This window comes from Pungitius pungitius, chromosome 18 (assembly GCF_949316345.1).
Source record: "Pungitius pungitius chromosome 18, fPunPun2.1, whole genome shotgun sequence".
Taxonomy (NCBI): Eukaryota; Metazoa; Chordata; class Actinopteri; order Perciformes; family Gasterosteidae; genus Pungitius; species Pungitius pungitius.
Window position 1 is genome coordinate 1,190,410 of NC_084917.1, and position 14,176 is coordinate 1,204,585.

A 14,176-nucleotide genomic window follows, 5' to 3' on the forward strand; every position below is an offset into this window, starting at 1 on the left:
TATCCAAAGTTCAGTAATGATGTCTTTATAGGGATGTGGTGAAAATATTAAAAGCAAACTTTAAAAAGGAAATATATATTAAGCAAAACCAGGAAACGGCAGATTGATTCTCTTATTTGATCAAATTTATTAGATATTCTGTTATGTTCCATTGTCTAGACCTTCTGTCACAGCCGGGAGCCGTGAATAAACAAACCAAACATGAACTAACTGTTTTACATTCACTACTAATTCCCCTGAATGTCGCGTCATCAGAAAAGAATAAAACAGAGTACATCGTGAGTCTTTGTCTTTCAAAATGAAAACATAAAAGAACAGTAGAGTTTGCGTGTGTGTGTATTCATGATCACAATAAAGACAGCAGGATTTTGGACTCCACGTGTTCACTAAGCCCCCCCCCATAGAAGTAATGCCCCCCCCCTCCTAAAAAAGAAAAAAAAGGATTTCCCTTCTTCTCCGACACTGCTCAAAAGCTTCTCCTGATCAAACACGCAGAACCACAGAGACTAAAGAACAGAAGACAACAAACTGAAAAGCTGCTGAGCGTGCAGATCCAAACCGACTCATTTAGTTATTTATTATCAACAAACCTTTCCTCGAGTACAGACCCCCCCCCGCCGGGACACCGCTACGCACAACGTGTCCGTCCCTACAACGAGCCTAGCATGAAGTACACTTAGACCCCCCCCCCCCCCACACACACACACACACACAAAGATGGTTTCAGGTGACACATGTGACGTGATCGGATCGACTCTCCTGCTTCCTCTGAGGAAGAAGATGAAATGATTTTAAAAACTAAAAAAAAGGTGAGAATAAAAAGAAACGACAACGTGCAAAACGCTCGTCGAGCCTCGACCACGACGAACCCGTCAGCGGTAGTTTAACATATTCTTTTAAAAAACATTTCTTTTGATTCATGCTCTTATTTGTTTTTTTAAAAAGGAAAAAAAAGAAGCTAGGGTGGAGGTGTTTAGAGCCCTGCTGGGTGGAGGAGGGACATGCAGCGACGGATGCCACGCGGGAGCCTCCACCTCCAGAGCGACGTCCAATAAGAGCCAAGGCAGCAGATCGCACGCACACACACACGCGCACACACACACACACACACACACACACAAACTTGAGCGAAAGCTGCACTGCAGCGACTGCACGCAGTGACAGTAGAGCGAGGAGTTGCTGTTGTCCACATGCACGCAGGATGGAGGAGGAGGAGGGACAACATGAGTGAGACCACAGGGGGGGTGTTACCAGGAAGGAGTATAGACAATACTTTGGGGGGGGGGGGGGGGGGGGGGGTTATAATACAAGGATGGGGGGGGGGGTTCTGCTGAAGTCTTCTCATACCAATTGTTCTGGGAAGCTAAAAACATTCTAAATAATTTAAAAGGCTCGACGTCGAGTCACGGTTTAAACGCCTGAATAAGAACAAAAGCCCAACTAACGATTACACATCAGGCCAGTTACTCTCTGTGCAAAGGGGGGCGGGGGGGAGGGGGGGGGGGGGCTTTTTTAAATTTTTTTTAATCTATATGCAAAAAAACCATGTATTTTCTGTAGTGACCAGGAGGCTTGTGATCGGGGTAGAATCTGTACAGTACTGTTAACCAATCTTCATCATCAAACCCCCCAATGAATCATGTGAGACGGGGAGGAGAAGACGCAGCGCCGGGGGCCCCCTCCTCATCGTGGTGGACGCGTCTCTGATGACATCATCGTGACGGGGTTTGGTTGATTTGCCTCATTGCTCATGAGCAGCACTGGTGCCTCGAATCGGACCTGTATTACGCAGCTGGGCGAGAGAGAGAGAGGGGGGGGGGGCGAGTTAGAGAAACCACACTGTACATGTTTACATCTGTGAGCGCATGCGGGGGGGGGGGGGGGGGGACAAACATCTCAGTGGAGTGACAAGTGTTTTAGAGCTGCACCAACACCTTTTTACATTTAAATAGTCTGTCATCATATTTTTTCTACATTTCTTTTCTTAAAGGCCCCTCTGGAGGCAACTTGCACAATGAACACATTTTACTTTTTTTAAACAGGAAGTCACATCTTATACTAATTGTAGAACATCAATGCAGCCTGATTTTTATGTGCAACTGTGCAGAAATCCAAAGAAGAAGTTGATGAATGAATGAAGCCCCCCCCCCCCCTCACACACCACTGCGTGCAGCCCCCCCCAAACAAAGAGAAAGCAGAGTGAGGGCGTCAGAACGTGTGCTGATGAGCGGAAGCAGAGCGGTTAGATGGAACAATGGGGAAAAAGACAGGGTGGAGACAGGGTGGAGGAGGATGCTCCATGCAGCGCCGCCCAGCCTCCTCCACCTCCCGCGGCGGCGGCGGCGGCGGTGGGGGGGGGGGGGGGGCGGAGACTTACTCAGCCTGCCTCTCGGTTTGTGACCTACAGCGACGGGCCTCTACACGTCAGTCGCTGAGGTGCCTCGCACGTCTCCCTTCTGACGCATCTGATCGGGGGGGCAACCAGGGGTGAAAGGGTTAAAACGGGACGCCGCGCCTCCGCCCGCCTGGTCCGAACACAACGCTCACAACAGAGAACCCCCCCCTCCCTCCCTCCCTCCCACACCCCCACCCACAGGAAGGAGTCATTTACCTCCTCCAGCTCTTTCTGAGTCTCCTCCTCCATCCGCCTGATGTCCTCCATGGTCAGACCCACCCACCGGTCCATCCAGCAGAACAGCTGGCGGTGGAAGTTGGTGAAAATACGCCTCTCTTGCTGTGGAAGGAACAAGAACTCGTTGTTTCCCCTACATGTGCCTTCGTTTCCACGCGGGTCGATGGCCATCTAGAGGTCAGACTGAGGAATCCTCGAGCCGTGATGCGGTTTATTCATTGAAAGGAGGCGGTCAGCGGGCTGCAGTTTGAAACAAAGCTGCGCTAAAGAGCATGAACGCGGGAGGAGAGGAGGCCTACCGTGTGGATGAAGTTCTCCACTTTGGTCTGCAGACCCCACCACCTGAACTTGACCGTGACCAGTTTGTACGCACACATGTAGGGGCAGTCGCTCTTCAGCTCGTTCTGTGGAGGACGGGGGGGGACAGCGTTAGTCTCTGCCGGGGCTTTCAGGGCGCTACGTCGGGCGCTACGTCGGGCGCTACATCGGGTACCTTCCACTCGGGCCCGAGGGGTCCTCTGCCCGTCTTGGCGGAGTGGAACAGGGCCGGGTCTTCTTCTGGCTTATAGTCCTGAAACGACACGGGAGCAGAACATCAGAGAAAGAACCCAGTTCCACTGGGCTATTTATGTAAAATAAATACTAATATATATAATACTAAAACTAAAGAACATCAACGTAACATGGCACGAGGGCCCCACATTGTCCCGTTTTGACGTGAGGAACGTAAGGAGCACTACAATGATGGTAATCATAAGAATAAGCTTCAAGTGAACATGGGGGTGCTTTTCGGTGTCCGAGTGACAGTTTGAGACTATTAAATGTTCATTTGTATTTTTTATTTTTATGTTCAAGGAGCATCCTGTAGAACAAAGGGTTGGAGATGAAAGCTTTTTAATGTTGTTTTTATTTTAAAAAATGGATCATTGTTTAATGGAAAAAATAACTGAGCGATTAATCGATCATCAAAATGATGGTTAGTTGCAGCCCTGAACAAAACATGGACCCGGAGGTCAAGGCTCACTGTGCCGTTGTAATCCATCATCACTGCTGGGAGCAGATGGACGTTCAGATTACGCCTCGCTTCAACACTGATCCATTTAAGTCATTAGTAGACAGGAGCCTGTGTAAGAAACGTCCACCTGGATGAATCGGGCTTAATGGCTGCTTAAACATGTTAAACCACCGGCTACATGGCGTTTAGCTACAACGGAGTGACGAGCGTCATCGTGCTTTGGAAAAGACGGAATGACCTGAGCTCAATGAATGCAGCCCAACTGGTGCTGTGAAGAGACTGAAGACACAGCTAGAGACCTGTCAATCTCAGTAAGCCCCGCCCTAAAGCATCCCCTGCTTCATGGTCTGTTTGACTCTAAATGGACCATCATTCACTAAATGAACATCATGCTGCATTGAAGAAGACTTGAAACTAGAGACTGAGACCATAAACTCATGTTTACAATGTTTACTGAGGGAATAAATCAAGAGAGAAGTAGAGTCATTTCCTCATAGACGTCTATGGGAGCAGAGGAGTCGCCCCCTGCTGGTCACTACACAGAAGTAGAGTCATTTCCTCATAGACGTCTATGGGAGCAGAGGAGTCGCCCCCTGCTGGTCACTACACAGAAGTAGAGTCATTTCCTCATAGACGTCTATGGGAGCAGAGGAGTCGCCCCCTGCTGGTCACTACACAGAAGTAGAGTCATTTCCTCATAGACGTCTATGGGACCAGAGGAGTCGCCCCCTGCTGGTCACTACACAGAAGTAGAGTCATTTCCTCATAGACGTCTATGGGAGCAGAGGATTCGCCCCCTGCTGGTCACTACACAGAAGTAGAGTCATTTCCTCATAGACGTCTATGGGAGCAGAGGATTCGCCCCCTGCTGGTCACTACACAGAAGTAGAGTCATTTCCTCATAGATGTCTATGGGAGCAGAGGAGTCGCCCCCTGCTGGTCACTACACAGAAGTAGAGTCATTTCCTCATAGACGTCTATGGGAGCAGAGGAGTCGCCCCCTGCTGGTCACTACACAGAAGTAGAGTCATTTCCTCATAGACGTCTATGGGAGCAGAGGAGTCGCCCCCTGCTGGTCACTACACAGAAGTAGTCATTTCCTCATAGACGTCTATGGGAGCAGAGGAGTCGCCCCCTGCTAGTCACTACACAGAAGTAGAGTCATTTCCTCATAGACGTCTATGGGACCAGAGGAGTCGCCCCCTGCTGGTCACTACACAGAAGTAGAGTCATTTCCTCATAGACGTCTATGGGAGCAGAGGATTCGCCCCCTGCTGGTCACTACACAGAAGTAGAGTCATTTCCTCATAGATGTCTATGGGAGCAGAGGAGTCGCCCCCTGCTGGTCACTACACAGAAGTAGAGTCATTTCCTCATAGACGTCTATGGGAGCAGAGGAGTCGCCCCCTGCTGGTCACTACACAGAAGTAGAGTCATTTCCTCATAGACGTCTATGGGAGCAGAGGAGTCGCCCCCTGCTGGTCACTACACAGAAGTAGTCATTTCCTCATAGACGTCTATGGGAGCAGAGGAGTCGCCCCCTGCTGGTCACTACACAGAAGTAGAGTCATTTCCTCATAGACGTCTATGGGACCAGAGGAGTCGCCCCCTGCTGGTCACTACACAGAAGTAGAGTCATTTCCTCATAGACGTCTATGGGAGCAGAGGAGTCGCCCCCTGCTGGTCACTACACAGAAGTAGAGTCATTTCCTCATAGACGTCTATGGGAGCAGAGGAGTCGCCCCCTGCTGGTCACTACACAGAAGTAGTAATTTCCTCATAGACGTCTATGGGAGCAGAGGAGTCGCCCCCTGCTGGTCACTACACAGAAGTAGAGTCATTTCCTCATAGACGTCTATGGGAGCAGAGGAGTCGCCCCCTGCTGGTCACTACACAGAAGTAGAGTCATTTCCTCATAGACGTCTATGGGAGCAGAGGAGTCGCCCCCTGCTGGTCACTACACAGAAGTAGAGTCATTTCCTCATAGAGGTCTATGGGAGCAGAGGAGTCGCCCCCTGCTGGTCACTACACAGAAGTAGAGTCATTTCCTCATAGACGTCTATGGGAGCAGAGGAGTCGCCCCCTGCTGGTCACTACACAGAAGTAGAGTCATTTCCTCATAGAGGTCTATGGGAGCAGAGGAGTCGCCCCCTGCTGGTCACTACACAGAAGTAGAGTCATTTCATCATAGACGTCTATGGGAGCAGAGGAGCCGCCCCCTGCTGGTCACTACACAGAAGTAGAGTCATTTCCTCATAGAGGTCTATGGGAGCAGAGGAGTCGCCCCCTGCTGGTCACTACACAGAAGTAGAGTAATTTCCTCATAGACGTCTATGGGAGCAGAGGAGCCGCCCCCTGCTGGTCACTACACAGAATGCAGCTTTAAGACACTTCATTGGGAGGAACCAGAGGAGTGTATCACTTACAGAATGTGTGAAAGGAAGAAGTGCCAAAAGGAAGAAAGGAACCATATTATTGAGTCTCCAAGAGGCAAGGGGAATGGATGAAAGTGCAGCTGTAGATGTGTGGTTGACTCCTTGAGAGTAAGCATCGTTCGGTTTAGTGAGCCCAAAGCTTCATGACCCCTGTGAGGTGGAGACATCCTGCAGCAGAAAGGTCCGTCTTTGTTTAAAGGCAGCGACTCACCCCGTGGGTGACTTCGTCTCTGTTGGCGATGTCGATGGGAGACACCTCCACGGTCCTCCACGTCTGCTCGTCCAGGTCGTGGACCTGGACACAGGAGACAAGCGGGTGAAACCAGGGCTCAGGAGGCAGGAAACGAGGACGCAAGGAAACGGGAGACTCCACTCCTCACCGCCTCTTTGTGGAATCGGGGAGATTCATTTCTATCTCTGCTTCAAACTCATAACTGAGAGCCTGCATTATGAACAGGGGCTCGTGTTGCATTATGGGAAACGTAGGACTAGGATGCAGCTGTGTTTTTTTTCTTCTTCTGTTCTGTGACACGAAGCACAAAAACACTCACGTTCTCTATTGTCCCCATGTCGGGTTTGTGCCACGTCTCGATCTTTATCATGAAGTCGTCCTTCATGTACTCGTTCTGAAAAGTAGAAGACAAAATCAGGCCTTCGTCATCATCATCATCATCTTCTACCGTTTCTGCAGCTCGCTCACACGCCGAATGGAGGAAGAGGAACTTAAACCCTTTGGCTAAATCCAATTAACCGATCAGACGTTTCCACTGAAACGACACCGGCGGTGCTGCTCAGCTCTATGTTTAACCCGGAAAGTACACACTCGTTATTATCACCACACTATCATTGGTGAGCAAAACACGCTACAAATACCACTTTACTTACAAAGGATTCCTTCTCCATTTCTTTTATTCTGAGATTTTAGCTTAAAAAGACTCGATGCTGAATGAAATGGACGATGCTGAGAATCTGTGAGAGATGATTGACAGGTGCTCTGCTGCTGTTAGCGGTTAGCTCCACGGCTAGCGCTGCTACACAAAGACATGCAGGGGAATGAAAAGGCTTAAATAGTAAAAACTACTCACCGTCACAACTGCAGAGGACGGCGAGGGAGCGGAGGGTGGGGTGGGGGGGGGGGGAGAAAAGAGAAGCATCAGAAAGGAGGAATCGGTTTGGACGTGAATCATCTTTGAAAAACTGGTGAAGCAACAGAGGACACATCCACCCTTCATTAAGAGACTCTCTCGGTCGTCCTCTAGCTTCTCTGCACTGAGACAACATCAAACATGAAGGCATTCATTGGCCGGCATCAACTTACTGGTGCGACAGTACGGGTAGGCGTTCCAAGCCTTTTCGTGAAAAACTAACGCTCCCTCTGGTGCAATCATCTTCACATAACCTGGGACTTTACTGCAGAGGGAGAAGAAGGAAGTCAGACCTTTAGAAATAAAAGCACCCACAGACCTGGCGCGGGACATTTTGTCTGCTTGTGGAGCTGAATCAAAGCACTCGGTTCCTTCTGGTTAATTTTCCTCTGAGCCGTATTCTCCTGCAGAACCGGTCACACACTGGGAAGGACACGTTCCGTCCCCCTATTAATAAGAATCATTACGTCTAATGACTAAAGGATCTTTTTATTTAGAGGAATGCGGATCCTTCAGCGGAGGAGAATCCGGCAGGTCGAGCTGCACGCCGCCATCCTGCTGGCGATCTTCTACTTCTTCTTCTTCTTATTCTTCTGTACAAAGCAGGAACACACAAGGAGGTCCAGCTGCTAGTTTGCTCCCATCCGAACCAACGTGTCCAGATGGAGGTCTCACGTGTCCGTCCCACTCGGGTTACTTGGCCAAAAGGATGGTGTCAATGCCACATGAGCCTGCTGTGTGACGCTGGTATTTATAAATAATTTATACTTTAAGTCCAGTCGATGTCGGTCACAGAGCAATTAAACTAATGCCCCGCCCCCCCCCCCCCCCCACAAACACATGGAGCACAGGGATGCAAACACACACTCAGGGGACCTTCAGACTTGCCTCTTTAGATGGTAGATTTTATGTGTGTACTGTCCCTTCTCGCCATCCTTCTCGTAAGGTTCGTTCTTCAGCACCTCGATGCCCTCTCCTCCCCCCGTCTCGTTCTTGCTGGCCTCGGCCACAGAGAACAGCTGCCCGACTTGATACTGGGACAGAGACAGAGAAGACACGGGCGGAAACAGCATCAGACTGCAGGAGCTGATCCGAGGGAGCATTGGAGGACGCAGTACCGCTAACGGCCACTGGTGGCCAACAGGAAACGCACACACTTCCACTTAAACTTGTCTCATTTACGCTGAATTGTATTTCTGAGGCTCTAAATGAGGCCTTGTGTTTTTTTCCTGTCATTCTGGACTGTGGGGGTAGTTTTTTTTTAAGGGGGTAACAGCCGTTTCCGTTCATTCTACAGGACCGAGGTCTCCCCGGGACGACGGGAGAGAAGGCGTTTTAAAGGCTCGCTCTCTGCCACAACGGGGGCTATTGTGTCTTCGCTGTGACCCAGACAAAGGCCCGACAGCACCAGCTCCATCGGGAGGAACGCGAGTCATTGCTTTAGCTGCCATATGCACACAATATTATATTATAATAATATATATTTAGTGGAGTCAGTAATGTTAAAGAGGGTACGAGGCGTAACGATCACTCACCTCCTCCACCGAGACGGGCAACACTACGCGGCTGGGAGAGGAGAAACGGGGGGGGGGGGGGGGGTGTGGAGAGAGAAACAAGACAAAAGTTAAACACATAGATGTTCAAACGTTGAGTGTGTGGAACAGACAGCTGGGCTCCAACCATCAGAACCTAATGACACTCCAGAACAGGAATGCTTGATATTACCACATAATTACAATGACATCAGACCCTCTGTGTGTGACCTCACAAAGCATGAAGCACGTGGGGGTAAACTCCACCGTGACCACGTTGGTCCTCCACACTACGTCACTGCTACACGCCGGTTATTAAACTACAAGAACTGCCCGACGACAGCCGGAAAAAAGAAAGGAATCCATCATGCCCGAGGGTTTCTTAAAACCACAACGTGATCTGGATTATTCTACAGAACAGGATTTATGCCAATCAATAGGAAAACCGGGCTGTTTGCTGTTTGTTTTAGCTCAGGTCAAAATGATATTTGGGTTGTCATGCCTTCACTTGATCACTGCTATCGGGGAATATCTTACACAAACTCAAAGGCTCACATAACCAGATGTTCATTATAGGCTGCCTGTATTTAAATATCGTAATTATGAAGTGAAGGAATCAACTTTCATCCTGATCAAACGCGATTGATGAAGCTCTCTGGGGGCTGAGGCCATGAAGAACATGGAAACAACTCAAAGGCTATTAGGAAATGCAATTTATAGCAAACAGAATGAAGAGAGACACATGGAGAAAATATCAAGACTATGTCAGAGGTGAAGGACGAGGCCAATCAATAGAAACTGCTTTGAAGAACAGATTCATTTCTCTTCTATTTTAAGAAATGGACTAAGCGCGTGCAGCTTAGAACAAGGACGCACGGCGGGAGAAGCAAGGCAGCGTTGTGGTTGTGGGTTCAGCTCCTGCTGCCTTGAGACTCACAGACATGAAACATCGCCTCAGTGCCGTCTGAGCATTTGGGCATCGGTCTCATTTTAGTGAATAAAAAGGTGCGAAGCCCGCGATCTGCTTGATTATTTGCTGTTGACAAATCGATGATTTGAAGCCAGGAACAGAACATCTCTGTTGAGTTGCACCTATAATACTCGGTGGCATGCTTTCTTTACACAAACTAACCGTGCTGACACCAACACGTTGTGCGTTACAGGGGAAGGGTTTGCACTGCAAATAGCTGGGTTGGAGTATAAAAGGGCCGAAACCATTGGACAGAAGGTCGCCCAGTCACAGTTCAAGTGGTGGAGTAGTCCAGGTCACCTGTAGTTATGTAAGTGGGGGCCTCTGCAGACGTGACAGACAGGTACTGCAGTGACCTTTCAATGCGCCTTGATTGGTCTTCTCCTTTCGGCTCTTTTTGGTTCTACAACCTCAATCGTTTCATTGAGCTCGGACTGAAAGGCCAACAGATCAATGACAAACGGATAAGCGATCAGAGGGCAGGCAACCGCTTTGATGTCAGAAGTGACAGTGACCTGAATATCAGTGACAACCATGAATAACGTGACCCAGCAGACAGAACCTTGTGACTTCTGTGGAGCAAAGTCAGCCACTAAACTTTGTTTCCTTTTCAGTTGTGTAACTTTTCCACTCGTTGTGTCGCTCGCAGAAACCAGCAGACGCAGCGCTCTCCTGAAAACTGTTGCTCGGTGCACTAAATCGATTTATGAGAGAAATGGGCCGATGTGGAGCGGTGCACTTTGAAACGCTGCCTGAAACACGCGGAATAAGAACGATAACATAAAGTTGAATCAGCATCCGGAGGAACACTTTTTGAACTTTTCCAAATTGGTGTTTTTACAGTCGGGTTGTGATCGATGGGATTCTGGAAGGAAGTCCCCTCACACATTAGAACACTAGCAACCCTACTGAGGACCAGCACCAGCAGAACCATCACCACCATCACCAGCAGAACCAGCCAGGTAACCTCGGGGGTGTGGACACCACCAGTTGCCTCCACAGTGTCACATAAAGCTCGAGTTCCACAAAGCGAGACACAATGTTCAGAAGCTTCAAACTGTACGTGAGAAGAACATCCGTTATTTATTCTATTGTGCAAGAGTTCATTGATTCTCAATTCAAGAGCAGACTCTAAGCAAATGATTACACATGTTCTAATCTTAAATGGAGCCTCTTATCAAAACCAAGATCATCACTACATGTAATCTGTTGTTTATTCTTTACTTTGTGCTCTTGTGGTAATTGTTGTATCACTTAGTTACTGTGTTCATTCAAGTGCATACAGGGTGCTATTATTGTCGTTATTACTGGTACTATTACATGGCTATAGATGGATATCTGGGCTGCAGAAACACAGCGAGTCACAGCAGAGTTACAGCGAGCTACAGACGCAAACTTTGCCCGGACACGCAGGTCCTCCGAAGCGCAATTCCTGTGATTTCCTTTAGCAGCGGGCTAATCGGGGCTAGCCGGAGTCCCCGCACCGCTATGTGGAGCTGCTACACAGGTTAGCCGGAGTCAAGCTAGTTAGCATTACTGGGAAAACACGGGGTAAAAGCGAGCCCCTCGGCGAGCGAGCACCGATGACCCGCGGGGCTTCGTTTCGGTGTGTGAACAGCGGGTTGTGTTCGTGTTAGCCGCCCCGTCGAAAAGCGCTGCTGCGCCCACACGGCACCAGAACAACTCGTCCCGTTTTAACCCCAAGCTAGCTTGAAGGGTAACAACTGCTGGTTGACATGGGGCCGAGAACGAAGGCTAATTCCTGCCCGTTCCTCGACATGACGCTGACGCCTGTGGTCGTGCCCGTTGCGTTGGACGTGTGCCTCCCCAAAAAAACCGCTCACAGAACACTGTGACGGCAGCGGCTAGCCGGCTGCTACGGCTAAGCTAGCCGCGGCTAGCATTCGGGGTAAATCCGTCGGAGGGGAAAGAACCTTAATCTCCAGCGCACGGGAGCAAAAGCTTAACATTACGGCACTTTGCAGATATAACGCGCCGCTATCTGGGTAGCACCGCGGCGGATTATTCAACCTTCATAGTCGAGCTGACAAGCTGAATGTGCCGATGGTTCGTGCGTAACCGGCGAAGCCTTTTTTTATGTAACCCATTAAGAAGCTAATTACCCCTCCTTTTGCCTGCTACTACTCGGATGCTAACGTTAGCTTCCACTAGCAACGCCTAAAAAAGACCGGTGCGTCCCGTTATCCACGTCCTGATCCACTCCGCTCAAAGCGGGTTCCGTACGGACAACATAACGGAAAGAAATCGAGCAACCGACAGCACTAAACGACACGCGCGTGTTTACTCCTCGCTGATGCGGAGTCAGGTGGATGTAAACGCGACCGCAAATGCACCAAAAGACGTTTTTAAATGACACTTCAGACTCACTATTCCTTGATAAGCACCATCTTCGTCACCCGGGCTGCGCCTGCGCAGTACGCGCGGACACCAGCGAGAATTATCAACAAGTTCAGTCCGCCCTCCAGGAACACTGTGATTGGCGCAAGTCCTTTAAAACCATATGATTTAATCACATTGCTATACATCTTTTTTTCTAAACGCTTTTTTTTTCCATGGATGTTTTTGGCCTAACATAATTTTGACATTTTTTAAAACAAGTTTTTACTTTTGATTTGATTTTTTCCACCGAACATATTTTGACATATTTTTACTTTTCTGTCAAATCATTTGTAGACGTGATATTTTTATATTTTTACAAAACACCTATTTTTTAACTTTTGTTTTCCATCACATTTCTTTACCCAACATTTTTTCAAAACAATTTTGGACCTGATATTTTTTTACATAAAATTTTTTGACCTAATATTTTTTTTGTACACAATATTTCCTTTTTTAATAAACATTTTTGCGACCAAACATACTTTTACTTTTCTTTCAAAATATTTTTTGACCTGATATTTTTTGACATTTTTTCAAAACATTTTTCGACCTATAATATTTTGACTTTTATTTCAAAACATTTTTTGACCTGATATTTTTTGACATTTTTTCAAAACATTTTTCGACCTATAATATTTTGACTTTTATTTCAAAACATTTTTTGACCTGATATTTTTTGACATTTTTTCAAAACATTTTTCGACCTATAATATTTTGACTTTTATTTCAAAACATTTTTTGACCTGATATTTTTTGACATTTTTTCAAAACATTTTTCGACCTATAATATTTTGACTTTTATTTCAAAAAATTTTTTGACCTGATATTTTTTGACATTTTTTCAAAACATTTTTCGACCTATAATATTTTGACTTTTATTTCAATTTTTTTTTAATTTGAAAATATTTTTCAACCTCATATTTTTGAACATCTTTTCTAAAAAAAAATGTTTTTCCATGACATTTCCTGACCAAACATTTTGCATATGGGAAGAGAATTATTGTGAAAACAAAAGAAGGAAACAAATATTTTTATTTGTCCACGTGTTCAGATATTTTTCTAAATAAGAGTCTGGCAAAATGGTACATTATAAAGTTATTTGGTACCATGCTGACAATCACACATGAAAATCAAATCTTCATAAAAAATATCAAAAGGTTTGCCCCTCATCATCCTTTAATTATCTTCATATAAAATGTGTCGTAATGACCGAAAAAACACAGTTTACTTTACAAAATAAACATCAATCGCAGCGACGTTCAACAATAATTAATAAACCATAAATCAAAATCTAATTCAGGTGAACTCTCACAAACAAAAAGCCTTTAGGAGGAAGGAAACACTCTCAGGCGAGGACGAGACAAGGGGACAAGGAGACGTGGAGACAAGGACACGGGGAGACATGGGAACACGTCGTCTCTCCACAACGAAGGCACAGTCATCACATTCAAAACATCCCTTCACCAAAAACCAGTCCGTACGAACCAGTACTAAAGTTCTTTTAAATCAGCAGGTGTCACCCAGAAGGTGTCAGTGGACCAAACCCCCGAGGAGGACCCTCAGCATTTGGAGGAGGGGAAGAAATGTCCCGGGGAGAGGAACTTGAATCCGTTCCCTGAGGGGAGCTTCACGCCTCCTTTCGGCGGCGGAGGCGGCGGCGCTTTGGCCCCCGGTTTTTGCCGAGCGTTGGGCCGGTCGCTGTCCGGCGCCGCGGGCCCGTTGCTCGGGGAGAGGTGAAGCAGCCCCAGCACGTCCTTCTGCACCGTGGTCATCCTCTGACCGCCGCCCCCCCGCAGCAGGCTGGCGGCGCCGGGCAGCTCGTGTTTCTGTGCCGCCCAGAAGGGCTTCAAGTCGTGGACGGCCTGGATCTTGGGGTCCCGCTTGGAGCGGTCGGGTTCGGGGGTGTCTGCGGGGCTGGAGGCGGCGGAGACGGACCCCCCCGAGGAGCAGGAGAGGGCCGGCGAGGTGTGGCCCGAGTACGGCGAGGTGGGATACCTCGGTCTGAGCTGGAGGGACGGCGGCGGCGAGGGGGGGGGGCGGGCCGCCG

General features: G+C 48.1%; 2 protein-coding genes across 2 annotated transcripts in view; both read right to left on the reverse strand.

The window, feature by feature from the left end:
• Positions 1 to 103: 103 nt before the first annotated feature.
• On the reverse strand, positions 104 to 12,236 carry pitpnb (phosphatidylinositol transfer protein, beta). Its single transcript, XM_037484355.2, has 12 exons — positions 12,118 to 12,236; positions 8,763 to 8,793; positions 8,116 to 8,261; positions 7,401 to 7,492; positions 7,168 to 7,175; positions 6,634 to 6,708; positions 6,294 to 6,377; positions 3,126 to 3,203; positions 2,932 to 3,036; positions 2,612 to 2,734; positions 2,378 to 2,465; positions 104 to 1,792 (listed from the first exon to the last, which is right to left on the reverse strand). The coding sequence occupies exons 1-11, from the start codon at positions 12,135 to 12,137 to the stop codon at positions 2,418 to 2,420; spliced, it is 810 nt and encodes a 269-aa protein (XP_037340252.1). The 5' UTR covers positions 12,138 to 12,236; the 3' UTR covers positions 104 to 1,792; positions 2,378 to 2,417.
• Positions 12,237 to 13,143: 907 nt separating this feature from the next.
• Positions 13,144 to 14,176, reverse strand: part of ttc28 (tetratricopeptide repeat domain 28) — a 41,782-nt gene continuing 40,749 nt past the window's right edge. The window contains 1 exon segment of the mRNA XM_037484251.2: positions 13,144 to 14,175. Coding sequence (XP_037340148.2) covers positions 13,689 to 14,175 — 487 coding nt within the window. The 3' untranslated portion in view covers positions 13,144 to 13,688.